The sequence below is a fragment of the Leptidea sinapis genome, chromosome 7 (genome assembly GCF_905404315.1).
Source record: "Leptidea sinapis chromosome 7, ilLepSina1.1, whole genome shotgun sequence".
NCBI lineage: Eukaryota > Metazoa > Arthropoda > Insecta > Lepidoptera > Pieridae > Leptidea > Leptidea sinapis.
This window is the reverse complement of record NC_066271.1, coordinates 5,245,676-5,272,497: the sequence shown is the minus strand read 5'-3', so window position 1 is coordinate 5,272,497 and position 26,822 is coordinate 5,245,676. Positions and strand designations below refer to the sequence as shown.

Genomic DNA, 26,822 nt, shown 5'->3' with positions numbered 1-26,822 from the left:
CACAGAACTAGTATAAATATTTGACATTACAATAAATATCTGGACGACCGAGCCATGCTTGGATTTTTAAGATTGTATAAAACTTGAATAAAAAAAACTAAAAGGATATCTGGATTCGAACCGGGGTCTTCTGCTTTCCGGATCACCCAATGTCCCATCTGAGCTATAATAATCTTGTATATAGTGGTGAAATTTACCTTTGTACTCTAATGTTATTGTAGCTGTTTCTCATTCAAACATGGATAAAACCATTTTTTTTAAATTGAAACCTAGCTAGATCGATTTATCACCCCCGAAATCCCCTGCATACTTAATTTTATGAAAATCGTTGGAGCCGTTTCCGAGATTCAGATTATATATATATATATATATACAAGAATTGCTCGTTTAAAGATATAAGATACCAGTTTATCTCTCAGAAAAATCAACTTTCATGGATAACTTCAACGAGTGTCTTACAAATTATCGATTAGGTCTCGTTCATGATCCATTTACTCACTTACTACCATTATCCACTTTTCTTGGCATTGGGTATATTTAATACCCAAGTGCTCAACGCCGCGCCGGTAAAAAAGGTTTCACTTCAATAAATTTTATTGTACGGAATTACATTGTTACCGTGTGTGTTCGTGTTTTTTTATGAAAAATAAATAGTAGTTAAAAAAATTAAAACTTTTTAGAAAAGCGAACTAAAAAATATAAAATTATTCCTAATTTTTAGTTTGGTTTATGACGTATAAGAGCATGTTTTTTCAGTTTTTTTAAACTATAATTTGCATTGTTGCATTAAAAATACTCTTTGGTATTCGAAAATTTCCTAATATTAGATAAATCGGTTAAAGATAATGCTTGAAATTTAAAATTAACATCATTTCCTGCCTTATAGACGATAGATGAATATTATATAGATTAACAAATATATTATTTTGCAAACTAAAGAATGGAATGAATTTATCAAATTAATGTATTGTCATCGGTCCTCGATAAATCTACGAAGTTTAAACGAAATCTGGCCGTTTAAGGTGGTACAAAATCACACCCAAATGAGTCGGTTACAAACAAACATACAGATCTACAGGTGAAGCTAATAAAAAGCGTGTAAAAAAAGCCCGTTGAGTTTCTTGCGCCCGTTCTTCTATAGTCTGAGGTATACTTTTTCGAATAGGTGGTGGTTTTTGACTTTGAATAAGTGATATTATTGGTTTGACGCACACATTGCCAAATCAAAATTGGTCCCTCAGTAGTATATCCTAAGTATATGATAAAAAGAAAATTATAAAAAAAAAAATGTAATTTTTTTATATTATTTGATTTTTTATTAATTTGAAGAACACGAACTAATAATTTATCTAAATATGTGTAGATCTAGTAATTTTGCAATGCAGAAATAAACGTAAGTGTATTGCAATTTGATTATAGACAGAAATTCTGCCACAGATCGCACCCTTACTGTAAGTAATTAGAGAGTTCCATTGATCATCATACTCGACTACAATTACTTGACCATAACAAAGTTACGGTAGGTGACTCAAATATCCGGATAATGTAAAAAAGATTCGGCCGAGTATCGTTAATTTGCTCTTAAGAATTGAAGAGTTTCGTAACTTTGTCATGGTTCACATAATCATAACCTTATCACTCACCAAACTACCTTTCAAGTATATCCTATCCAATAAAAAAAGAATCATCGAAATTGGGTGGCGCGATATTGAGTTTTTCGTAAATTTGTCGGGCACATACTTATAGCAAAATTGAGCAAAATTGCAGTAACCCAAATAAAAAAATCTATCGTGCTGGTATTGAAGTTATATGTATTTATATTACCAATGTGCGTAACGCTAAGTATATCTCACACTGGGACCACTTTAGCAGTGGGAGGCTCCTTTGCACAGGAAGCCGGCTAGATTATGGGTACCACAATGGCGCCTATTGAAGCAGTAATGTGAAAGCATAACTGTGTTCCGGTCTGAAGGGCGCCTTATCTAGTAAAATTACAGGGCAAATGAGGCTTAACAACTTATGTCTCAAGGTGACGAGCGCAATTGTAGTGCCGCTCAGAATTTTTGGGTTTTTTGAGAATCCTGAGCGGCACTGCATTGTAATGGGCATGTATCAGTTACCATCAGCTGAACGTCCTGCTCGTCTCGTCCCTTTTTATCATAAGAAATCATTTAAAAAAAACAATATACTTAGATAAATATGTTTTTTTTTCATTTCTGTTACGTCTAAGAATCCACATCGTAATCTTGTCTAAGACCAATGTGATAAGTATTCAAAGCAAGAATTATTTAAATAAGTGGCTATGTGACAGAAATACAAATAACAGTTTTCGGATTCGTCGTTAGATTTTCTGGTACTTCAATGAGCACACAAGCAAATTCTAATCAAGCAAGTTCTAATAACCTGTGACTGGTCAATTTATAATTTATACTTTAAAAGTCCTCGACACAATAAACCTGTTATAAAAACAATTATTACGACATAATAAATATCACAGTAGATATACATTTTAATTATAATTATAAATGTTTATTGTACGATATTAGATTGTAATCCATATTTTATATAAAAAAAAAAGCCCGCTGAGTTTCTTGCGCCCATTCTTCTCAGGTCTGAGGCAGTCTCTTTTGAATGGGTGGTAGTTTTTGACGTTCAATAAGTGATTTTAAATCCTATTTTGAATAAAAATATTTGAATTTGAATTACATTAATACTTAAATATTGAATAAATCACTATGTAGAATAGTCTAGAAAACTGTAGGTTACTTTTTTTTTTCAAACTACCTTCAATAAGTAATGCTTTTCAGCAAGTTTTTAAGTATGTTTCCGATGTATTATTCGAAAGTCTGTCACATTTTTGTACGCAACTAAAACGGCTCGCTCTATAACATCAATATTATTACAAGTACTTACATATAACCGGTCATGTCTCAATGTCAAGTGAAAGAAGGATTTCGCGACTGACGAATCTTATAGCTAAAACTCTAGTTGTGCTTATTGTAAAACTGATTAAAAAATAAGTTATACTATTTCGAAGTCCTTATTACATTTTTTAGTAACTAGGAAATGCTTAAATGAATGAGTTAAGTAATTATTTAAATATACCAACTATGCTATGTACCATACGCTTACGATCATTCCATATATATAAATGGCTTTCACTAAACATTCCTTTAAATGGTTGCGTTACAAATCACATCACACTTGCATAACAATTACACAACACATTTCTATTCACAGGCATAAAAAAAATTTATACAAAACTAACCATTTAAAAATATGGCACAGAATATAAAAATTCGACTGCATGCCGTCATCGTGTAACGTATAGTGTCGAATGTCGATTCAGCACAGCGACATACCACCTTTCACTAGTTCGTCGGCACTGCCAAGACTATGTCGAAACCAATGGCTGCCACCACTAAAGCTTCTCGTCTGATAATCGTCTACAAGCTTTCTACCTTTCAAATGTAATGACAATTGTTACGTACTATTGACATAACAGTCGTGACTCGATTCTCGTTATATGCAGATTTTATATCTGCCAATGAACTCTTAGGTCGGTCACCTAAATGTATAATAATACTAGCTGACTCAGCAAACGTTGTATTGCCATATAAAGTAATAAAAATAAATACAATTTTTGCGGTATAAAAAATAGGTGACGACCGATTCTCAGACCTACCAAATACGAGTATATAGTATATAAAATTTATCGTGCTACAATAATTATAATATTATTGGATTCAAAAATAAAATTCGGTGCTCTAACCAGCTGAACTAGCCGGAGGTCGTGGATTCGAGTCCCGTATCGTTCGTAAAATTTTGTTGTTTTTCAAATTTTATTTGTGTATTAATCCTAGAACTCATTTCTAGGTTATCACTTTTAAAACATATCAAATTGTTTATATTATTGGATTGCCATCTTGCAACCTTATTGCGGATCTGTGAATGGAACAGAATAAGATAAAAATCGCGATAAAAAATAGATGTTGATTGTAGACAGATATAAATTTGAAGTTGTATGTATTTTAATGCTGAATCATAATAAAATAGTTTTGAGGGCGGGTCACCCTTATAATTTAGGGTTATGAAAAATGGATGTTGGCCGATTCTCAGACCTACCTGATATGCACACAAACAAAATTTCATACTCATTGGTTTAGCCGTTTTGGAGGAGTATGGTGATAAACACCGCGCATTTTATATATTATATATAGGCAATTATTAGGATTAATAACGAGTAGGTCGCTGTATGCTTCTACCATAGGAGACTCTGCTTCATATTGTTAAAGTTATTAAATATATTTAAATACATCGTTAGTGTTACAGCTTTATTAATTTACATTTATTTTTTAACTTATTCGTGTGTCGTTTGTTTTTAATTTTAGTGTTTACTGGCACTCTAACAATTGCCCAGGCAGATGCTGAAAATCAGCGCTGCAACCAGTACTAGATTGCTGAACAAGATGAGCCTTTTGCTTTTGCCACACAACATATTTAGTTAAGTTAGGATTGAGAATATACTAATTATTTGAATTGTTATATATTACAAATATCAGATCCGTTCAGGGGTAGTTTTAGATACAGCGATACTAAGTGCTGGAATTACCGCCACCAATTATTAGACAATTAAAAAATAAATGAAAATTTTAGATTGAAATATAAAAAAATAATTCATTAATTATATAATAATTATCCTTAATGTACAATTTATCTAATAAATTAACACAATTCTGTATGTTTATTGTGTATATTTAAATCTCATTTATTTATTTTTACCTGTAACCTAATCCCTCCTTTATTATATACAGTTACGTACAGATTATAATATGATTTAACATTGATTATTATAACAATTATTTATTTATTTCTATTTTATTACACTATAAATTAAAATAAAACGACAAACTCAGCAAAATATAATTTTCAGTAATTTTGTCAGTCACCCTTTGAAACCTGTTGTGTTGGTGTCTTCTGCACTGACCAACAATATACTGAGTCAGCTCCATTTAGCAGTGAATCATGCACAAATTAATTATTTTTATTTATTTATTTTTTATTTTTATAATATTTGTTACGTTATTTGATTAAGTATTTCAAGATTTTAATTAATATTGTAAGTTGTTGTTTTTGTGTGTGTGTTTTTCTATTCTATTAAATTCTATATTGTACATTTAAGTTTTTTTAATGAAAATAAGCGACGAGACGAGTAGGACGTTCAGCTGATGGTGATTGATACGCTACCCATTACAACGCAGTGCCACTCAGGATTCTTGAAAATCCCAAAAATTCTGAGCGGCACCACAATTGCGCTCGTCACCTTTAGACATAAGATGTTAAGTCTCATTTGCCCAGTAATTTCACTAGCTACGGCGCCCTTCTTACCTTCTAACACAATAATGTTACTGATTCACGGCAGAAATAGGCGCCGTTGTACCCATAATCTAGCCGGCATCCTGTGCAAAGGAGCCTCCCACTGGTAAAACTTGCCTTCTTACACTCGCGATTTGTTAAGCGCTTTCTTTTAGTGCGCGTACTGATTTTTTTCAACGTGTTCTCACAGCTGTTACGGTTTATATTTATAAAATATCTAAACTTTTGACATTTATAATATGTGTCAATTCTTTGACCTTCAATACATATAATAAAACAATGTCCTCCACCGCGTCTGTCTTTCTGTCTGTTCGCCATAAACTCAAAAACTAGTACACCGATTTTCATGTCGTTTTCACTAATGGATAACGTGGTTCTCGAGGAGTTTAGTATAATATAATTTGTAAAGTTTTTGCATACATTCTTGTATACATTTACGATATTTCTTAGAGGAGTCGGAAAAAAACAATCTTGGGAGCTTTCAACGACAACAGTGTCAAAACTCTGAGATATAACAAAATAATGTATGATGGAATTATGTGTCTTATACAGAAAAGTACCCGAGGGCATATTTCTATCTCTAAAGGATAATTTACTATACCCATCTTTCTACTTTAAGAAATTGGCCATTATAATAATAAGCGGTAATGTAAAAACTGTTTACACAAATAGGATATTAACCGTCTTGGCTACTACAAACCAGGAACGGTAGTTGAAAGGTATGATAATTTAGATTATACGTTTTTGTTCCAGTTAACTTATTAAATAAGATTACACATACTCAATGGCTTTAGACAACATTAAATCAAAATCATTATTAGTAGTGTTACTCATTAATAGCGGACCCGACAGACGCTGTTCTGGCAATAGAAAAAAAAATATCTAGGTATTCGGAAATCTATCTATATATATAAAAACAAAATACCACTCACTCACAGACTGACTGATTAATCACGAAATCTCAGTAACTACAAAGCCTACAAACTTAAAATTTGGAAGGTAGGTTCTTTCTAGGACATAGGTATCAGCTAAGAAACGGATTTGAGAAATCCTCCACTAAGGGGGTGAAAGGGGGGTCGAAGGTTGTATGAAAGTCCTATGTTTTTGAAGTTAGAGACGTGAAAGTCGACATTTTAAATAATAAAAATCTGTTTAAGTCATTTTGGAAAATTCCCTTTTAAGGGTGGTAAAATAGGGGAGGTAAAGTTTGTATCGAAAAGTTGTGATTATAGTTATTTTAAATGTAAGTATATTAAAAATGACATCAAAAAGAATTCTTATGGAATCAATTTTGAGAAAATAAATGACTTTTTTGCCTTTTATGTACTTATTTCCTATTTAATATGTTTGATCATTGGCAATTGAGCCAAGTTCAAATAGGCGTATACCAAGCAATACGCTGGTATTTTTAAAAAGAGCGCGGAAACAAATAACAACGTGATACTCGACTCGTATTGACAGCGAAAACCGCTTAGGAGCCTCGTCGATGCGCATGTTTGTGTGAGTGTATCATTTCGAACGTTTGTAGTAAGTTTTCGTACTGGTATATATTATGTCTACTGTGCTTTATGCCACTTAATTATGAATGAAATAAGACAGAGACCTAATACGAAATTAAAAGGTTCAAATAGTAAAAAAAGTTACAACTTTTCAAAAAAAAATTGATTTCTAACATGGCGTGTCAACAGCGACAAAATAGGAATTTTGTTTGTAATGACCATAACCATATAATAAGTAAAACAACTAATATCAATAAAATCATGAAAGTATTAAGTATGTTGATTCAAACATCAAAGGGTGTAAGTGTTGGGCGTGCGTGTGTGTAAAGATATTCATGTGCATCATCAACTAGTTTTACAGTCTCACCATCTGGAACAAAGATGTCAATAATGGTTGAAATAATATATTAGTTAATAGTAAGCTGATAAAAAATATGTCGATATTTTTATTGGTTGAAAATATTAGTTAATATTATTTGTCAGTTACAACATTTGTTTAATGGTTGATGTTGAATATTTTATATAAGTTAACAGTTAATTGATAAAAAAATATCGCTATTTTAATGGTTGAAAATGCCAAGTACAATATTTGGTTATTGGTTGATGTTAATGTTAATGTTAATGAAGTTGAATATTTTATCATATTATAGCACATAATAAAATGTTATTAGATAAAATTAAATGAATTTTTCATCATACTTGAACACTTTATAACATACACTTGCTTTAAGATTACCTTCCTCATAAAAAAAGGACTTGAAAAATAAAATTAACAATAACAAGTCACTTACTAATCCGCTGTTGTTATTTGTTTAAAATATCACTTCAATTTGTTGCGAATAAAAATATTGCATACAGCAAATCACTAATCGTAGTATAGTTACCTATTTGTTTAAAATATCACTTCATTTTGTTTCTAATATTAATATAGCATAAAGCAATTCAACAATCCAAACACTATAGTGACTACAGTAAGGACGATAATCGAATGAAGCTAACATAATTAATAGGTAGACTTCAGTCCAGTAGCATAATATTATATGAACGTACGAAAATGTTGCATAACACTAAGAAATTAAAGGCAAAATTTTCAAAGCATTCAATTTAGTTAACTCGGAAACCCAGGTTGAATTGATTGAAGTTGATATGATATTTTTATTCAATAATGGTAATTGTTAATTTTATTTATTGAATATGTTTTTCATTTATCACTTACATATTTTATTGGATGATAGGTTGAAATGGTTGAAGTTGATATGATATTTTTATTGAATAATGTTAAATTTATTTATTAAATATAATAGTTCATTTTAAATATTAGTTAAATTTATTGGTTGATAGATGAATATAATTCATCATCTCTAATCTTGAATAAGGCATACCATCACAGAATAGGTCAGTGTAACAATATAATATTCTAAGATCTGGGACCTTAGAATTAATATTCTAAGCTATAGATATATTTTGTGATGGAAACACTGGATTATCAACGTGTCTGAAGGAAATGTCAAGTTGACAATTGATATGTAATTTTAATTATGAACAGTCAACACGTCTTGTAAATTTGTAGGTTCCAAGATTGTAATCATTGTTGAAGTTTGTAGAATTATATCTAATTTATGTGAATTAAAAAATAAACATACACTATCGCTATAAAACCAAAAGAGTAAAAAGCATGATCTGAAATACTATATACACACAATGGCAACTTTACGAGAACGGCAACTAAGTATGTTTTTGAAATCCTTTTACTTCAGTAAAATTAATTTAATTGTACTATCCTTTTAATCGATTGCTTATTGCTCATTTCAGATGCCTTAAAACAGATGCTTAATTTGAATGAACCTATTACAAAAGCAGTTGCAACTGAACCAACATGGAAAGTCCTTGTTTATGATAGAGTGGGTCAGGACATTATCTCTCCACTCATTTCTATTAAAGAACTTCGTGAATTAGGAGTTACTTTACATGTGTGAGTATTTTAAATACAATATTACTTTACAAGCCCTACTGAATTCGATTCTAAAGAACCCCTATTATTATTAACATTGCACTTAGCAATTGGTTCTAGAAATGAATGTTTTTTTTCTGAATACTTGGCAATTTTGCTATTATTCTGTTAATGTGATATAGTGACATATTGAAGAATTCTTTATGGGTCTTGGCTTCATATAATATGTATAAAAGAAGGTTTAGAACATACACTGTCCTAGAAATTTATAATATGCTGTTGAGATGCTTTTTATCACAAAATTCTTAACAGCACAGTCACCTTGTATGTAAAAGACTTTAATTGTTTTGATTTAGCAATTTATTCACATACATATATAATTTTTTATATTGTAGGAATACTGAGATATTTGTTTAAGATATAATTAATCTTCTATATTTTTTTCTTTTTAGTTATTTACACTATAAAAGATATTTTACTTAAATCTAAGTACAAACATAAACCCATTGGGGTTTTACCTTCTACTGCAATTGTTGAATGTAATAAATTAATTAATTAAAAATAAAAATATATTAAACTACATAATATGAGTACTTAAAACTAATTATTACAATATAACTTCAAAAATATGTAATGTATTTCTGATGATAATTTTACAAACTTATTAAATTATATTACAAATAAACAAACCTACTGCATACTTATATACCTATACCCTTCATTTGCGTTTGTGTATTATTGTTCTTTGTTGAGGGTAGTTTTGTTACAACATATTATATTCAAGATATTTATGTTTCATAAGAAATGAAAATTATTATTAAATTGTACTACTTATATTTATTTTAAATAATAACATTTAGTGAAATGATAATTCAAAATAAAAAGTGTGTGTGTGTAATCTTTAAGTGCGATTGAAGTAAAACTTAATGATAATTAACTTTAGGAATAATTAACAGATAAATATATATATACTTTTTTGCTTATCTGAAAGCTCATAGGCAAAATATGTTATTTTCGTTTGCCCTTGTATGTCCCACCTATTCTAGGACATCCAGTATATAATAAATATTCTTAAAAAGTTTAAAGACAAGAAGATTAATTTATACCATTAAATATATACATTAATAAAAGCTGTGTTATTATTAAATAATTGAATTAAAATAATTAAATTAATAATATCACACATATCAATATAACATTGTTATTGAATATTAACGAATATGGCTCTATGAGCGTTGACCTTTTGCCTGTCCGTTGGACAAAGAAAAATGAATGAATGTTGCAAATGTCAGACTGAGAACTTTTATTTATTATTTATTACAAAGTTGTCTTAAATGAACAAATGCACTTAGAGATTTTCAGAAAATATTACTGAGCAATTTGAAGCAATTTTTATAGGAGTGGTAGTGCCATGTTGGGTCCTCACGGACACAACCGAATTGGGCCGGCACACCCGGAGAAATACCACTACCCCACTCGAAACCGGCGTGAAATAGCGGCTATGCCGCTGTGTTTCGTCCGGTGAGTGGGGTATCCGGAGGCCTACACCCCCCCTCCCAAATACAAATGGCAGCAGAGACTAAAACGAGACTACTCCAGGACGGTACCAATCCGTCCCTGGACGTCCACAATTAGGGCCTGTACCTAACAGTGGTTGCCCAGGCTGCCCCGCGTATTCTGGAGGGGGCAAATCTGCGCTGACTCGGGGCAGACAGAGCAGGAGGCTCAAACCACCCTCCTCCACACTCACTGTGGACTTTTGCAACATCAGGGGGCTTCGCTCAAATTTAAATGCCGTCCACTTTCAACGGGAGACGACGAAGCCGGCCCTGCCCTTTTTGACCGAGACACAGATATCCTCCCTGGCTGATTCATCTTACCTTTCCTACCCGGGGTATAATTTGGAACGCTCCTTTATACCACGGGATGGCGTGTGCGTTTACGTCAGGGAGGATGTCTGTTCTCGACGCCTGAGTTTTCTTGAAGGACAGGACCTATCCATCATCTGGCTGCATGTAGACTGCGATGACCATCCGCGAATCTACGCATGCCTGTATAGGTCCCATAGCGGTAACGCAGAGACTGACCGGCTCCTCGAACACATACAAATGGCTACAGATTCCGTGTTGGAGCAGATCCCCACTGCAGAGATCGTGTTTCTTGGCGATTTTAACGCCCACCACGCCGAATGGCTAGGCTCACGTACCACCGATCATGCAGGGAGATCTGTTCACGACTTCGCCTTAGCATATGGTCTGACGCAACTGGTTATTGCGCCAACGCGAATCCCAGATGTGCAAGATCATACACCTTCACTGTTGGACCTTCTGTTGACCTCACATCCGGACGGCTACCTAGTTTCCATTGACCCTCCTCTGGCATCGTCGGACCACTGCCTGATCCGGAGCACCGTGCCGATCACGCGCCCATCACGGCCCCGCTTCTTAGGCTGTCGCTGTGGAGGCAGATCTGTTTTTCGCTGGGAGATCCAGATGCCGCTGCTGACGCTGTTGCTGATGTGGTACTGCAAGGTATGGAACTCTTCATTCCATCCTCCTCTGTGCCTATCGGTGGCAGGTCCCAACCATGGTTTGACCGCTCCTGCAAAATGGCCTCTCGCCGAAAGCAGGAGTGTTATCAGGCTTGGGTCAATGCGGTGGTATCTAAGGATGTGAATTCCAGCGAACTTAAAAAACACTTCAATCATGCCTCCAGGTCCTTCAAAAGAGTTATTGCTGACGCGAAGTCGAAGCACGAAGAGAAGGCCAAACTGGCCTCTAAAAAGCTTGGTGTACTCAGTAAGGCGAGACAGCACTTCACTAAAAGCCACCGCCTGCAACTTTATTAGGCGCAAATTCGGCCTCACATGGAGTACTGTTCTCACCTCTGGGCGGGTGCTCCCCAGTACCAGCTTCTTCCATTTGACCGCATACAACGAAGAGCGGCTCGAATCATCGACGATCAAGTCATCTCCGATCGGCTTGATTCTCTAGCATTGCGTAGAGATGTGGGTCCTCTCTGCATCTTCTACCGCATTTATCACGGGGAGTGCTCAGAGGAGCTGTTCGGGTTGATTCCAGCGGCCGAATTCCACCATCGGACATTACGTGCAAAGTACCATCCGCATCACGTAGACGTCTGGCATTCCACAACCGCGCGTTTCCTTCGAAATTTCTTGCCTCGCACAGCCACTTTGTGGAATCAACTACCGGCAGCGGTCTTCCCGAACAGATACGACTTAGGGACCTTCAAGAAAAAAGCATACTCCCACCTTAAAGGCCGGCAACGCATTTCTTGACACACCTGTTGTTGCGGATGTCCATGGGCGGTTGCCTCACCTCTCCCCATCCCGTGAGTCTCTTGCCCGTTTGCCCCCTCTCATATAAAAAAAAAATATACCATTCAATTATAATGGTTAAAAATTGTTTCAATTGACTTGTTTCTGCCTATGTATAAAAATATTCTGAGTTACCCCCAAGTCACGCCTAAAGAAGTTTTACTTCAAAAAATAAAGTAATAAACTCAAAGGTAAAAATAATTTACTAATTTCAGTCAACTGCATTCAGATCGAGATCCTATCCCAGAAGTGCCTGCAGTGTATTTTTGCGCCCCTTCAGAAGAAAATTTAGGCCGAATATGTCAAGACCTAGATAATGGAGTGTATGACCAATACCATTTGAACTTCATATCACCCATAACAAGACAGAAACTTGAAGATCTTGCTGCTTCCGCTATTCAATCAAACTCTGTTATGAGTATTCACAAAATATATGATCAGTATTTGAACTTCATTTGCTTAGAAGATGACTTATTCATAATGAAACATCAAAAATCGGACTCTTTATCATATTATGGTAAGATTAAATTTGTATTGATTATCTTTTAAGATATTTTATAAGGTTAGATATTGTTGAAGTTTGTAGAGAGAAAGTGCGGACAGCAGGGGGAGATGTTTGGATCCTAACCCCAGACCCTGACTGCATTTAACTCGCGCGCTAACTGTAGGTCTAATAGTAATAATAAAATTAATTTCCACCTTTGTTTTGAGTCATCACAATATCTCTGGAAATGGTAGGAATATTGCTTTCGCTGCATAGAGATCATTTAATTTAACGCTAATAATAAGTTCATGATATATGATTGCTATTTGCTTAAACGCTTGTAACATATCTAATAATAAAATAATAAAATTAATTTTCAGCTATCAATAAAGGTGACACAAAGGATACAGAAATGGAAGCGATCATGGATGATATTGTTGAGAGCCTTTTTTCGGTTTTTGTTACATTAGGCAAGTCATTTTCATTTTACTCATTAAAAAAAAGTGATAAAATAAAAAATTAAAGTGAATTCTGCAATTGTTATTGTAACAAACAGTTAAAATAGCATGTGATGTGAAATTTGTAGATATAGTTTAGTTTTATTTATTTAGAGCATTGGTAGAAGACGATCAGCTCAAACCAAAATACAGCAAAAGAAGAATATTTAATTTATTTTTCAATATACCCAAGTACAAGAAAAACCCCCGTCACGGTTTATGAGCAAAAAAAATTATTGATGTAGGTTAGACCTCCATTTTAAGACACTATTTTGGAGATAAGTTTTGATTGTCAAAATGACAGGAACTATGTCACAGAAATGTATAATTAATTAATTTATTTTATTATTATTTATTAATTAATTAATTTAATTTATTTTTCAATATACTCAAGTACAAGAAAAACCCCCGTCAGGGTTTATGAGCAAAAAAAATTATTGATGTAGGTTAGACCTCCATTTTAAGACACTATTTTGGAGATAAGTTTTGATTGTCAAAATGACAGGAACTATGTCACAGAAATGTATACCATAACAAGATTTTGGATATAGGTACTATATGTATAACATGAATCCAGGTGTATTAATTTTTATGATAAAGATATAAATATCTAATAATAATTGCCTTTTATTCAGACAAAAACTAATCCTAATCTTCTAAGTCGGACACTCTTGTCAGAGTGGTCGTGGTTGCGCTGACGGGGTACATGGTGTGGTGTTCGGTGGGTCAATATCCTTTCTGAGGGTAGATCTCCTGGCGTAGTGCTTCCATTTCTGACGGTCAGAGGCCTTGCGAATACACTGGACTATGGTGGACTCAGTAGCCTTTGTAATGGCGTCTATCCAGCGGGTTGGCGATCGACCGCGTGCTCTCTTGCCTTTCGCCTAGCCCTGAACTACCAGTCTCTCCATCGAGTTCTCATTTCTAGAGACGTGACCAAAGTAGTAATAATAGTCTGTCTTTAATAATCCTAATACATGACTCTTATCTAAATACTTAATTGTCCGTTTGCCTCTGGGCAAAGGCCTCCCCTGTTCTTCTCCACTCTTCTTTATTTGCAGATAGTCTAATCCAGGTTCTTCCAGCCATTTTCACTATTTCATCTTCCCATATTCTAATTTGCCTACCTCTATTTCTCTTGCAACCTCTTGGGTACCATCTAGTGATAGTTTTACTCCATTTATTGGGTCGTCTCATCAGGTGTCCATTTCCATTTTAGACTCTTTATAGCATAAGCAACATCAGCTTCTCTTGTTTTGTCTCTCAAATGTTTATTACTGATCTTGCCTATTCTGTTTTTGTTGATTGTGATTCTTAAATATTGTAAAAATATACTAAAGTGCAATTATTTTTGTTTCCCATTTATTAATTGTCATAAACATATAATAGGCTTGTATTTCAGGTAATGTCCCAATAATAAGAAGTAGCAAAGGGAATGCTGCGGAGATGGTAGCCAAAAAATTAGATAAGAAATTACGAGAGAATCTGTGGGACGCAAGGAACAATCTGTTTCATGGCAATGCGGGCCAGAGTGGCGCTTTCAGTTTTACAAGGCCAATGTTGATATTGTTAGACAGAAATATTGACATGGCTACACCATTGCATCACACCTGGACATATCAGGCTTTGGCACATGATGTGCTTGATTTATCTCTAAACAGGTTTGGAAGCACTTAAAATTATTGAATACTGTAATTTGTATGAAGGAGTTGATAAGAAATATTATAACTGATTTTTTTATTCAAATTTTTGCTAGGTACTTTAAATTCAAAATTATTATAGTATTTTGATATATTACTCTTTTTAAGACATCAGCATCAGCTACTGGCCAATGGCCTTCCCAAAGATCTCCACGATGATCCTGCGCTACCCTCATCCAACATATTCCAGGTATCTTGACCTGATCGTGGGTCCATCTTTTGGGAGGCCTACCAACACAGCGCCTTCCGATTAAGGCATTAATTACTTCTTATTTTATAATGATAAAATATGTATTTAGTTAATCCAAGATTTTTTTAATAGTTTTATTTCGAGTGATTTCAGTTTAGTTCAAACAATGACGTTTGCATTATGATAGTGCTATTTTTGATTATTATATTAATTACTAAAACATTTTGCGCCTAACAGTAACTAAATTGATTATTGCAATATTATAAGCAGCTATAAAAAAGTGCAAAATATATATGTACATATTACATATTAATCATATTATAAACAAGCAAAGAAAATATTTTATTCATATTTTGCATTTAGGTTTTTTATAAGAAGTTGCGACAACATATATATTATATTATCACGCTAGATGCATACAAAATTTTTACTTTTTTTATGAAAATAAGGGACGAGATAAGCAGGATTGGCACAGATTCTTGTAAAACCCCAAAAATTCTCACTCACAGTGGCACTCACTACAACTGTGCTTGTCACCTTGAGACATAATACTTATGTTAAGTCTCATTTGCCCAGTAATTACACTAGCTACGGCGCCCTTCAGACCGAAACACAGTAATGCTTACACATTACAGCTTCACGGCAGAAATAGGCGCCGTTGTGGTACCCATAATGGAGCTGGCATCCTGTGCAAAGGAGCCTCCCACTGGTTTAATTAATACTTCTATTAGTACCTCTATTTAATTTCTTGCCATCATATAGATAAGTTATATTTAAAATAGATCTTATTTTTACTATTTCAATGTATCATTTTCAGCTTAAGGGTACTATGATTATAAGTATATTATGTATGTGTTCTCATGTAATAAAGAATCTAGCATTTAATTTTATTAACGCGAGTGTTACACATTTAAATAAAACACTTTTGAAGGATTAAAACGCGTGTAATTGTAACTGTGTTTTTACATTAGATTTTTGCGTAAACAGTCTAAAATTATCAATTATCTCTATATTAAAACCCACGACTACACATACCAAAAAAAGAAGAGGACACTGTCAGTAAATTTTGCCAAAACTTGACAATGACAACTATGACAAATACTATCTTTGACTCATTTCAACTGCAGTCCCCCTGAAAACGAGATCTGGAAAAGTCTTGAAACGTCGGGTTAACTAAAATAAAAATGTAACTTTTACGCAAAAATCGAATGTAAAAACACAATTAGGTACAATTACTCGCGTTTTAATCATTTAAAAGTGTTTTATTTAAATGTGTAACACTCGCGTAAATCAAAGAAAATACTAGATTTTTTATTGCTTGAGCACACTCACATATACTTAGGCCCAGAACACACGGTGAAATGCAAATGCAACGAAACTGCAACTACTAGTTACTTTTGAGTTGCATTTAAGTTTCTGCCATAGATTCCGTTGAGAGTCCACACATGACGCGACCAGTTTGAAACGCGTTGTAAATCAGTTGCATTGAAACCGGCGTGCAGGAAACTCGCGTTGCGTTTCATTCATTTTTTGTCTTGGCGTCTTTTTTACAAAATGGCTGACGACGAACAAAACAACATTAAACTTGTGTTAGAAGTGCAAAAATATCCTTGCTTGTATAATATCACACTATGAAGCTACTCTATCAAGTTTGTTTGATTGTGGTTGCAGCGTGTGTGGAAAATGGTTGAAAGTGGTTTCAAATCAATAATTTCAAAAGCGTTTTGTTACATTTACGTTTCACCGTGTGTTCTGGGCCTTAGAATCATAGTGGCCTTAACACTTGAAGCCGATCAATCTGCATTTTGTAATTAATCTAAACCATAATCTTAATTTAGGGCAGTAGTTCCAGAGAGCTCTGGGCCGGCTTTGCCTGATCAGAAAATTAAAACCAGGACTTGTGATTTGGACTCCAAGGATCCTCTGTGGACCGAGCACAAGTGTAGCCCATTCCCTACCGTGGCTGAAGCTATACAGGAAGATCTAGAAAAATACAGGTAAACATTGAAATCATAAGAGATATAATCTTATAGATAAAATTATGAATTTACATAGTGACGGGTTGGGTTACCTTAAACATTTTAGTGTAAATTTTTTTTATTTTTTATTATGATTTACTTAGCATTAAATAAATACATACAACTTAAAATTTTCATCCGTCTTCGATCAACATCTATTGTAATGGATTACAATAATAATTATTGAAGTACGATCAGTTTTATGTACGATATATTTGGTTGGTGTGAGAATCGGTCGTCATCTATTTATTATACTCCAAAAAAATTCAATATTCAATTTATTTTTATTATCTACTTTATAATTACTATTGAAAAATTAAAAAAATCTGTGTGGCACTACAACTGCGCCCGTCACCTTGAGACATAAGTTGTCAAGTCTCATTTGCCCAACAATTTCACTAGCTACGGCGCCCTACAGACCGAAACACAGTAATGCTTACACATTACTGTTTCACGGCAGAAATGGGCGCCGTTGTGGCACCTATAATATAACCGGAATCCTGTGCAAAGGAGCCTCCCACTGGTAAATAGGCTATTGAGAGTGTGGTTGCTTATAGAACGACAGTGTTATTTTGAGTAACGTTGAATCTAAACAATAGTGTAAATATTGTTTTATATTGATTATAATCATAAGTGCCGGGTTATTGAGAATTCCCGAAGCATTACATATTTATATTATACCCTACGAAAAATACCAACCATAATATTCATAGAGAAATAAAATTTACAAAAAAGAAATAACTACAAAAAATGCAACTAAGGATCACTAATCTCAGTTTCTCCAACCAAGAACTAGGGAAAAAATAATATTATGTATGCAGGTGTCCGTGCAGCTTTATAATAAACTTTCTAAAGATATCAAAGAGTCGAAAGCAATATATAAATACAAAAAGTGGCACAATATATCCTTTAAGTGCATCAAAATCCCCTACTCATTATAATAATAATATAGTGGTCAAACACCTATATAATATTATACTCTATATATTTTCAAACTTCGTAGGAGTTCAGAGGCTGAAGTGAAAATATTAAAGAGTTCAATGGGCCTGGATGCAGACAGTGACCTAGCTCTCAGTATGGTTAGTGACAACACACAGAGACTCACCAGTGCTGTCAACTCGCTGCCCCAGCTCATGGAGAAGAAGCGGCTCATCGATATGCACACAACCATTGCTACAGGTATGACTAATTTAAAATTAGAATAAAATATGGCGTCTCGTGTTATATCTTTCCGATTTCTACGACGTTCAGTTAATATAATATAGTATTGACAACTTTTACACAAATTATCTTGCCCCAAACTAGGCATAGCCTGTACTATGGGTACAAGACAACAATATATTTAATACAATATACTTACTTAAACACACATAAATACATATAAACATACATAAATACATATAAACATCCATGACTCAGAAACAAACCTCCATATTCATCATATAAATGATTGTATCTTTTTTTTCATGGAATAGGAGGACATACGAGCGTCCGAGTCACCTGGTGTTAAGTGATCACCGCCGACCACATTCTCTTGTAACACCAGAGGAATCACAAGAGCGTTGCCGGCCTTTAAGGAAGTTGTACGCACTTTTATTGAAGGTACCCATGTCGTATCGTCCCGGAAACACCGCACAAGGAAGCTCATTCCATAGCTTTGTAGTACGTGGGAGAAAGCTCCTTGAAAACCGCACTGTGGACCAGGATTCGAACCCGGGACCTCTAGCTTAGTAGTCAGGGTCACTAACCATTCAGCTATATGGGTCGTCAGTTGATGGTAAATTATACGCCCTGCCCTTTACAATGCAGTGCCGCTCAGGCTTCTTGAAAAACCAAAAAATTATGCTGTTTATTGTAAATTATTAGTGCTGCACTACTATTGCGATCGTCACCTTGAGACATAAGATGCTAAGTCTCATTTGCCCAGTAACAAGCTACGGCGCCTCCTTCTGGTAAAAGTTACATATATTATTTAAAATATAAACGTCTCTCTCGTTGTTATAGGATAAATGAATTGAGTATTTTTGTATAAAATAATATACTTAGATTTAAAAGTTTGGCAATAAGTTTCTTGCCACTTCTTCTCATTAAACTCATCGCCGGAATACGTTGGATGAGGGCAGCGCAGGACCGATTGTCGTGGCGATCTTTGGGGGAGACCTTTGTCCAGCAGTGGACGTCTTCCGGCTGGGATGATGATGATATTTAAAATGTGGTATTATTGTTTTTCAGCAATACTCAATGCAATCAAATCGCGGCGACTCGATTCTTTCTTTGAATTGGAAGAGAAAATAATGAGCAAAAGTGGCGTCGAGAGCAAGTCGGTGATTGATCTGATTGTGGACAGCAGTGCGGGGACTGCTGAGGACAAGATGCGTCTGTTCATCATATACTACATGTGTAGTGGCCAACTTACCGAGGACGAGTATAAGAAGTTCGAATCTGCTTTGATTGCGGCTAACTGTGACGTCAAACCCATGGCCTACATAAAGCGGTGGAAGTAAGTACTACTGTCATTTTATTTGTATTGGTTAACTCGGCAAGAGGCGTACATTTTTGATATTTTAACTAAATAAATCCTTTTTAATGAAATCACAGCATTAAAAATAGTTTTTATTGCACATGACCTAAGAAGTAACAAAAGTTAGGCTTAGAAATATTTTAAAAAACAATTTAAAAATGCTTTCAATATCAAACGAACAAAACATATTATTACTTATAATATCTTTATATTTGTAACAAGTATTAATTTAGTATTTATAAAATTTTGTCTAAAATACCCGTACGCACATTATACGTCTAATTACTAGCCGCCTATTCAAAATGGCGGACCATCGCACGTTTCTCGAATGCTACCTAAAGCGGCGCGGCACGAAGTTAAGCAGAAAAAAAATATTTATGAATTTAAGAACTTTGTGGTAAATTTTCTCCTGCCATGTTTATGCAGCCACCCAAAACGGCTTCAAATACCTCATTACGTACTCAGATCTTTTAAATCCACAATAGCCAATAGAAATTATTTAGGACATGTTGTGATAATCATAGTACCTACTGCCGCATGCTCGGACAGTGTTATTCCCGACATCCCCACTATCTGGATGTGTCTTTTACTCTCTAGCGGACGTGTTTCTACTTAAAATGCTTACTCTAAATTTATGTAATTTTAACGTTTTTTTTTTTTGTGCTTGGATAAAGTAATTATTTTTATACATCATTATTTGTGTGTAAGTCATTGAAAAATTCAATTACGTCTTTACCGAAAACATTTATATACTAACAGTAAAAGCTACTTATTCGCGTTGCCTTTTTTCGTGGATTAAAAATATGCGAACCAATTCCTATATTCGCGCATCTAATTGGTACATCGGTTATAAAAAAGGATTCCAAAAGATATCCAGCCTAACAACCTTTGTAAACGCATCGTCAAATAGACTAATAATAAATTAAATTTAAAATTATTGTAACCAAGGAGTTTTTTAATACTGAGAGAAAAAGTTATAAAATTCTTTTAACCATTTCCAAAGCCTGAAGAATAATTAATCAATATGGTCAAAATATTATATTTGTTCTTTAATTTGTCACCTAGAAATGTATCCTATAATTTCATATAAATTACCATTCCATATTCACGGATTCTGTATACGCGGCATATATTCGAAACATACCCAGCGACAAAAGAGCATTTACTGTATATTGAAATGAATTTCTTATTACATTAAGGGACGAGACGTGCAGGACGTTCAGCTGATGGTAATTGATACGCCCTGCCCATTACAATGCAGTGCCGCTCAGGATTCTTGCAAAACCCAAAAATTCTCAACGGCACTATAATTGCGCTCGTCACCTTGAGACATACGTTGTTAAGACTCGTTTGCCCAGTAATTTTATTAGCTACGGCGCCCTTCAGGGGTGCTCAAGCTTGAACTGCTGGCGTTCTACCTCAAAATTGTTAGACTACGATCGGTCGGCTCTGAGATGCTTCAAGTATGTGTTAATATAATATAATTAAGTTCGTATATTGATTGTCGTCTAGGTAGAGTGTCACGATGACATAGATATTAGTTTTGCGCAAAATATTCATTTTTTTAGTCAAGGTAAGTGTAGGTCTGCTCTTAAATCAATTATTTATTGGTTCTTATAAAACAAACGCGTTCTAAAGTTCGAAGCTTAACTAAAGAGCTACTTTGGATGTTGAATCTGCATGACACTGCATGTCCTGAGCATACTTTTCCTAAGATGGTACGTAATTACCGATTTTAGTTTATCATACCGGATGTTTTTCTCGAGATCGACTCAAAAAGCACTCGCGATCGACCGTTTGAGCACCCCTGGCCTAAACATTACTGCTTCACGGCAGAAAAAGGCGCCGTTGTGGTACCCTAAATCTAGCCGGATAAATGAAAATGAGTGAAAGAATATTGTACATGTTTTGCTTATTCTGTTTACAGAAGCTTCACAAAGATGTCTAGTCACTACGAAGGAGGTGGTACAAAAACAGTATCCATGTTCTCCAAGCTTGTATCACAGGGGTCTTCCTTTGTTATGGAAGGTGTCAAGAATCTGGTTGTCAAAAAACATGTGAGTTTTACTAATTTTTATAAGGCATTTAGGATTTTATAGTGTCTGTAATGTTTGGTGGGTTTTTGCCATAATCGCTACGCTTGGCAATCTCTTTGGCGATCCCAGAAGATGTGTGCTCTTAACAAAAGATAGTGCTGCCCATCCTACGTTGTTTGTATCCCTTACGGCCGTTCCCAATATACTATCTACAGATAGAGATAAACTACTACCTTCTAACTACTAATTAGCTGTCAATAATATACCCGATATACCCGATAAGTCATTCTTATCGCCTTATATTGGGACGCGTGAATTGCAATTTCTATACAAACTTCTATTGTTGGTGAGCTATACGTCGTCCCATTGACAGACAGCGTGTACGGATAAGGTGAGTTACCGTCGATAAGTTTATTAGGACAGAAAAGTCAACGATAGTAACGATTTTTATCTCAAGTAAGAGATAGACTGAATATTGGGAACGGCCGTTAGTCGCCTCTTACGACACCCACGGGAGGAGATAGGGTGGTGCTATTCTGGTGTGACACCACACACACAGCACATGAGGGCAGCGCAGGACCGAACGTGGAAATCTTTGGGGGAGGCCTTTGTCCAGCAGTGGACATCTTCCAACTGATGATGATGTAGGATTATATTATTTTTACATTATATGCAATGACGTTATATACATTTATATAAAGCGGAAATATCGAACATGCCACAAATGACAAAATAACTAGCTTCGACTGTTATACATTTATACATTAACTCCAGTTGTTTAAAATATTCTTTGTCAATAACCAGCAATGGAAAAGATGTATTCAGTTCAGGTTTGATTCGGAAAGTGACACACGACTAAGAAGATCAGCACACGTCGCTTCATTGTGTGTCTTCTACCGCATTTATCACTGTTCCGAAGAGCTGTTTAACTTGATTCCTGCCGCCGAATTCAACGTTCGCACGACAAGCCACAAGATAGGATATCATCCCCACCATCTGGATGTGTGGCGGTCCTCCACAATGCGGTTTTCAAGGAGCTTTCTTTCACGTACTACAAAGCTGTGGAATGAGCTTCCTTGTGCGGTGTTTCCGGGACGATACCACATGGGTACCTTCAAAAAAAGCGCGTTAAAGGGTGGTAACTCTCTTGTGATTCCTCTGGTGTTGCAAGAGAATGTTGGCGGCGGTGATCACTTAACACCAGGTGACCTGTACGCTCGTTTTGTTCTCCTATTCCATAAAAAAAAAATATTGTCTTTAAGCACACGTTTACCATTCCGCTACCAGACCGCGAATGATACATCCTTATAATTTGTGTATAGTGGCCATTGATTATATGGTATGGTGGTACTATAAAATGTTTATTATTTGGGGGGTTTGATGATTACCATTTCTGGAATGTTAAAAAGACCCTTAGATGTAATTTTTTGCTGGTTCAATAGTCTGATGCTTGGTAAAATTATTTCTTTTCTTCGATATTAAATAGGGCTGTTATTGCTAGGATTGGCTTCTCGAATTAATATCTGAGTATTAACTGTAAAGTGAACTCTCAACAGAAATTGCCAGTCAGTCGGACTGTTGAAGCGGCTTTGGGGGCTACTGGTAACGACACGGACCTGACCTGGTTGGACCCTCGGACCGCTAGGACTGATGCTGCGGCCCGTTCCAGGGGTACGAGACAGGCGCCTCCTTCTGATGCCATCGTATTCGTCATTGGCGGAGGCAGCTACATAGAATACCACAACTTGATTGAATTAGTTAAGGTGAGTGCGCACTTACAACCATTTTTATAGATATAAGATTTCCACGACCATCGTTCCTGCGCTGCCCTCATCCAACGTATTCCGGCGATCTTGACTAGATCGTCGGTCCATCTTGGGAGGCCAACCAACTCTACGTCTTCCGGTACGTGATCGCCTTTCGAGGACTTTTCAGCCCCACCTGCCATCTGTCCGTCGAAATTTGGGGCCTGCCCACTGCACATTTGCGCAATATTTGAGATTTGTCCGTGACTTTGGTTCTCCTTCGCATCTACTCATTTCTGATTCAATCTCTCCACTGCCCTTTTATTACCATGAGCTTTCTCATAAGGCACATAGTTAGCGACCACATCATGTTTACACTTTTATATTATAAATGTTTTATTAAAAAATGTCTGTCATAAATCCTATTACTCCACAGCCGAGTATCTAAATGATCGGACAGCCTGGGATTAGATTATGATTATTTTATAGCAATTACAATGACAGTACAATATTGTATATTTTATTAAAAAGAGCGCAAAAAAAAACTGGGAGAGTTTCTTGCGCCGTTTCGTCAGCTGTCAACCTCAATTTTTTTCGACGATTTCGCAGCTGTCACATTTTATCTAGATGTATAAATAATCTAAGGAATTTACTTACCCGGTGTTCCCCGTAATAGGCTAATAAAAGCTATAAAATACTAAGAACGAGGCAGTAAGGGCCCGGGCTATAGCCTGTTCGCAAGAACGAATTAAAAAAAACTGTACTCCGTGCTCCTGTCAAATCAAACATCAATGGAGGTGCGTTCATAAATCATAACGCGTTATTTTTATGAAACTAATTTATTTATATTACTAATATTTAATAAGTACATAAAAGGGCTTAATGGTTTATAATTTGACGCTATAAAGCGCAATTTTAAAATGGATTTTTAGTAATTTCTACGCAAAAAAAACCCGCTAAAATCATATCATTTTAGGTTTCGACACGCAATTTTATTTCGTTCATTCTTCACAAGCGATCCAAACGCCATACAGTAAAAGGCACTTCATGGTACCAATTTTAGTCATTCAGTTTAGGTACTTAAACTGAATTGCATCGGATTCGCATCGCTTATTAATAGTTGATGGTAGGCCCTCAGGTCCTACAAAAATAAAATTCGTGCGTACAAAGTAGGTACACATGTTAGAAGTGCAACTTCTTTGGCAAACTTATATTTATGTTAATCTGTACTCTAAATGTAATGTTTTTTGTCAATATTAGAAATAATTAATTATTATTTGCGTTTCATCCGTAAAAGATTTACCCCCATGCGCTCAAAGAAGTTTCTTTAGTTTATACTTCAAAAGTAAATTTTTTTTTCACATTTTGTAATTTTATTTGAAAATTTTTGTTTTAGCAACAAGCTTCCAGCGGGGCCCCAAGAAAACTGATCTATGGTGCAACAACGTTACCAAATGCTTCACAATTTTTAAAACAACTGTCGCTACTGGGAGAGGAAATCTAATGAACATTCCGTGTTTGATAAGTTTAATTGAATGGAAGTAAATGAATCGCAATGTATAAATATTTTATGAAATAAAAACATATTTATTAAATTGTTACTTGTTTTATATCATTGTGGTTGTTTTAATATAATTTTTATTATTATTAGATGTTTTAGGATACTTTTTTAAGTCTTATAAGCATTAATTTTTGTAATTCGGTTCCATTCGTTGCTATGCGTTACTTTAGGTTAATTATAAAGTCTGTTGCACTTAACTTTTAATCTATAATTCCAAGGGGCTGTAATCGACTAGCTTCAACGCGTGCTTGTCTCTGTAGGTTGGGGCGCCAATTTTTCCAAACTTTTATATTTTACCGATTTGATGCAAATGGCTCAATATTGTGGGGATGCCAACATCAAGGCATGCCGTTAGGACTTTTTCGCCGGGACACGACGGTGGCGCGACTGGTTGTGTTTGCGGTAAGCTACCAGAGTCACGACACCATATTGAGGTTGCCATCGTATGCAATTAAAACGGCTCTATACTAATTGGTGGTGGCGCCACCAAATTGGTTGCGGAACCAAACGGACACCAGGTGAGTAACTTTATTGAGCTGTATAACATTTTGTTGGTAGCGGTGACTGGTTGCTGTGAAATATAGCCCTTGTTCCTTGGTAGTTTATTGCGTTAGCACTCTACCTTCACATTGAATTCATCATTATTTATTCATAGTCATCCTCGGGGCTAATTCAGTCGATGTTTCTTTACAAGAATGAAAACGCTCGGTACCCTAATTAGCCGTGCCCTCCCCAAATACAGCATTGATACCTATAGCAAGCAATTGTCCAAAACAAAAACCTACAATAAAAGTTACATAACCAAATACCTGTAAAGGGTATTTGTGGAAAAGTTGTTAAAAATCCACGTTGTAACTCGTATTTAAAAATTACTCTTATATTATATAGGTAGGTACTATTCTTCTTCACTTTTATTGACGTATGAAAAACCATAGAATATCATAAAATGTATTGAAGTACGCCTGCTTCAATAAATTTTACTTTGCGGAAATCCATTATCATCCAAATGTTTTGAGAGTTAATTCCGCCAATATTTGTCTTCAAACAATTTCACACTTGTTTCGTGGCTCACTCCGGCACGAGTATGGCACGCCTAACACTGGCGAAGAAAACTAAAAACATTTGCATACAATATCAATCAATCCTTTGTGTTTGAATCTATGGAGTTTCACTCTTAAATCTCGCACCAATATTTTATTTTAGTGCACCGCAAGACAGTACGCTAACACACCTATTTACCACGATGTGCTACAGAAGTCGACAGTTGCCCGCCATCTTGCCTGAGCTGTTCAAAAGCGTCTCAACACCCATACTTCATAGCCTGACTGACGCCATACAGCTGGGGTGCGCTCAGAGCCTCAAGGTTTTGTTATTTCGTCGTTTTTTAACTCTCTTCTATGTTCGGAATGACCACAGTTATCTTAACTTATACTGGCATAATGTACCTAAGTTATAACGTCGAAGTTAAATCTTTGAAAAAAGCCCGCATGGTATTATCCACTATCGCAATACCTATTTGCAAAATTGAGGAATATAAATAAAATGAAGGACAAAATGGTCACAGCAAATATGCAACGGAGTTTGCCTATAATTTTGGATATACAATGAGCTAGCTACAAACTTAAGTTGGTAGCTAAAAATTTATTGTATCAAAGGTTATGGCCGCACCGATGCAGGTACCTATCTGAGAAATCGATGGACGTTGAATGAACGGACCAGTTCAATCAACCAGTCTAGCGACGGTTAACGTATTTTAAGTGGACTAGTTCAATTCATAGACTACAGACGTAAAGGAGAAATTAGTTTGTCGTCCGTTTGAAAGAAGATATAAATGATGAAGTAATTTCCCATAGGTACTACATACTTACTAAAAATCAGTTGATCTTTTAAGTACGACAATATCTATA

General features: G+C 35.1%; 2 protein-coding genes across 2 annotated transcripts in view; one reads left to right on the top strand and one right to left on the bottom strand.

Moving 5' to 3' along the window:
• LOC126965392 (chitin deacetylase 1) overlaps positions 1 to 3,426 on the bottom strand; it is a 44,030-nt gene extending 40,604 nt beyond the window's left edge. Inside the window, exon 1 of the mRNA XM_050808989.1 lies at positions 3,269 to 3,426. Coding sequence (XP_050664946.1) covers positions 3,269 to 3,317 — 49 coding nt within the window. The 5' untranslated portion in view covers positions 3,318 to 3,426. The remainder of the gene's footprint in view (positions 1 to 3,268) is intronic.
• A 4,990-nt stretch (positions 3,427 to 8,416) lies between these two features.
• On the top strand, positions 8,417 to 24,951 carry LOC126965387 (protein sly1 homolog). The gene is made up of 11 exons (XM_050808960.1): positions 8,417 to 8,604; positions 8,688 to 8,847; positions 12,379 to 12,680; positions 13,028 to 13,117; positions 14,547 to 14,805; positions 16,873 to 17,031; positions 18,056 to 18,231; positions 19,285 to 19,552; positions 21,501 to 21,630; positions 23,166 to 23,372; positions 24,751 to 24,951. The coding sequence occupies exons 1-11, from the start codon at positions 8,577 to 8,579 to the stop codon at positions 24,856 to 24,858; spliced, it is 1,887 nt and encodes a 628-aa protein (XP_050664917.1). The 5' UTR covers positions 8,417 to 8,576; the 3' UTR covers positions 24,859 to 24,951.
• Positions 24,952 to 26,822: the final 1,871 nt, after the last annotated feature.

Coding starts and splice junctions, on each gene's coding strand:
- LOC126965387 (XM_050808960.1), top strand. CDS start 8,577: ATGGCAACTTTACGAGAACGGCAACTAA. Junction 18,232..19,284: donor GCACACAACCATTGCTACAG/GTATGACTAATT, acceptor ATTGTTTTTCAG/CAATACTCAATGCAATCAAA. Junction 21,631..23,165: donor ATCTGGTTGTCAAAAAACAT/GTGAGTTTTACT, acceptor AACTCTCAACAG/AAATTGCCAGTCAGTCGGAC.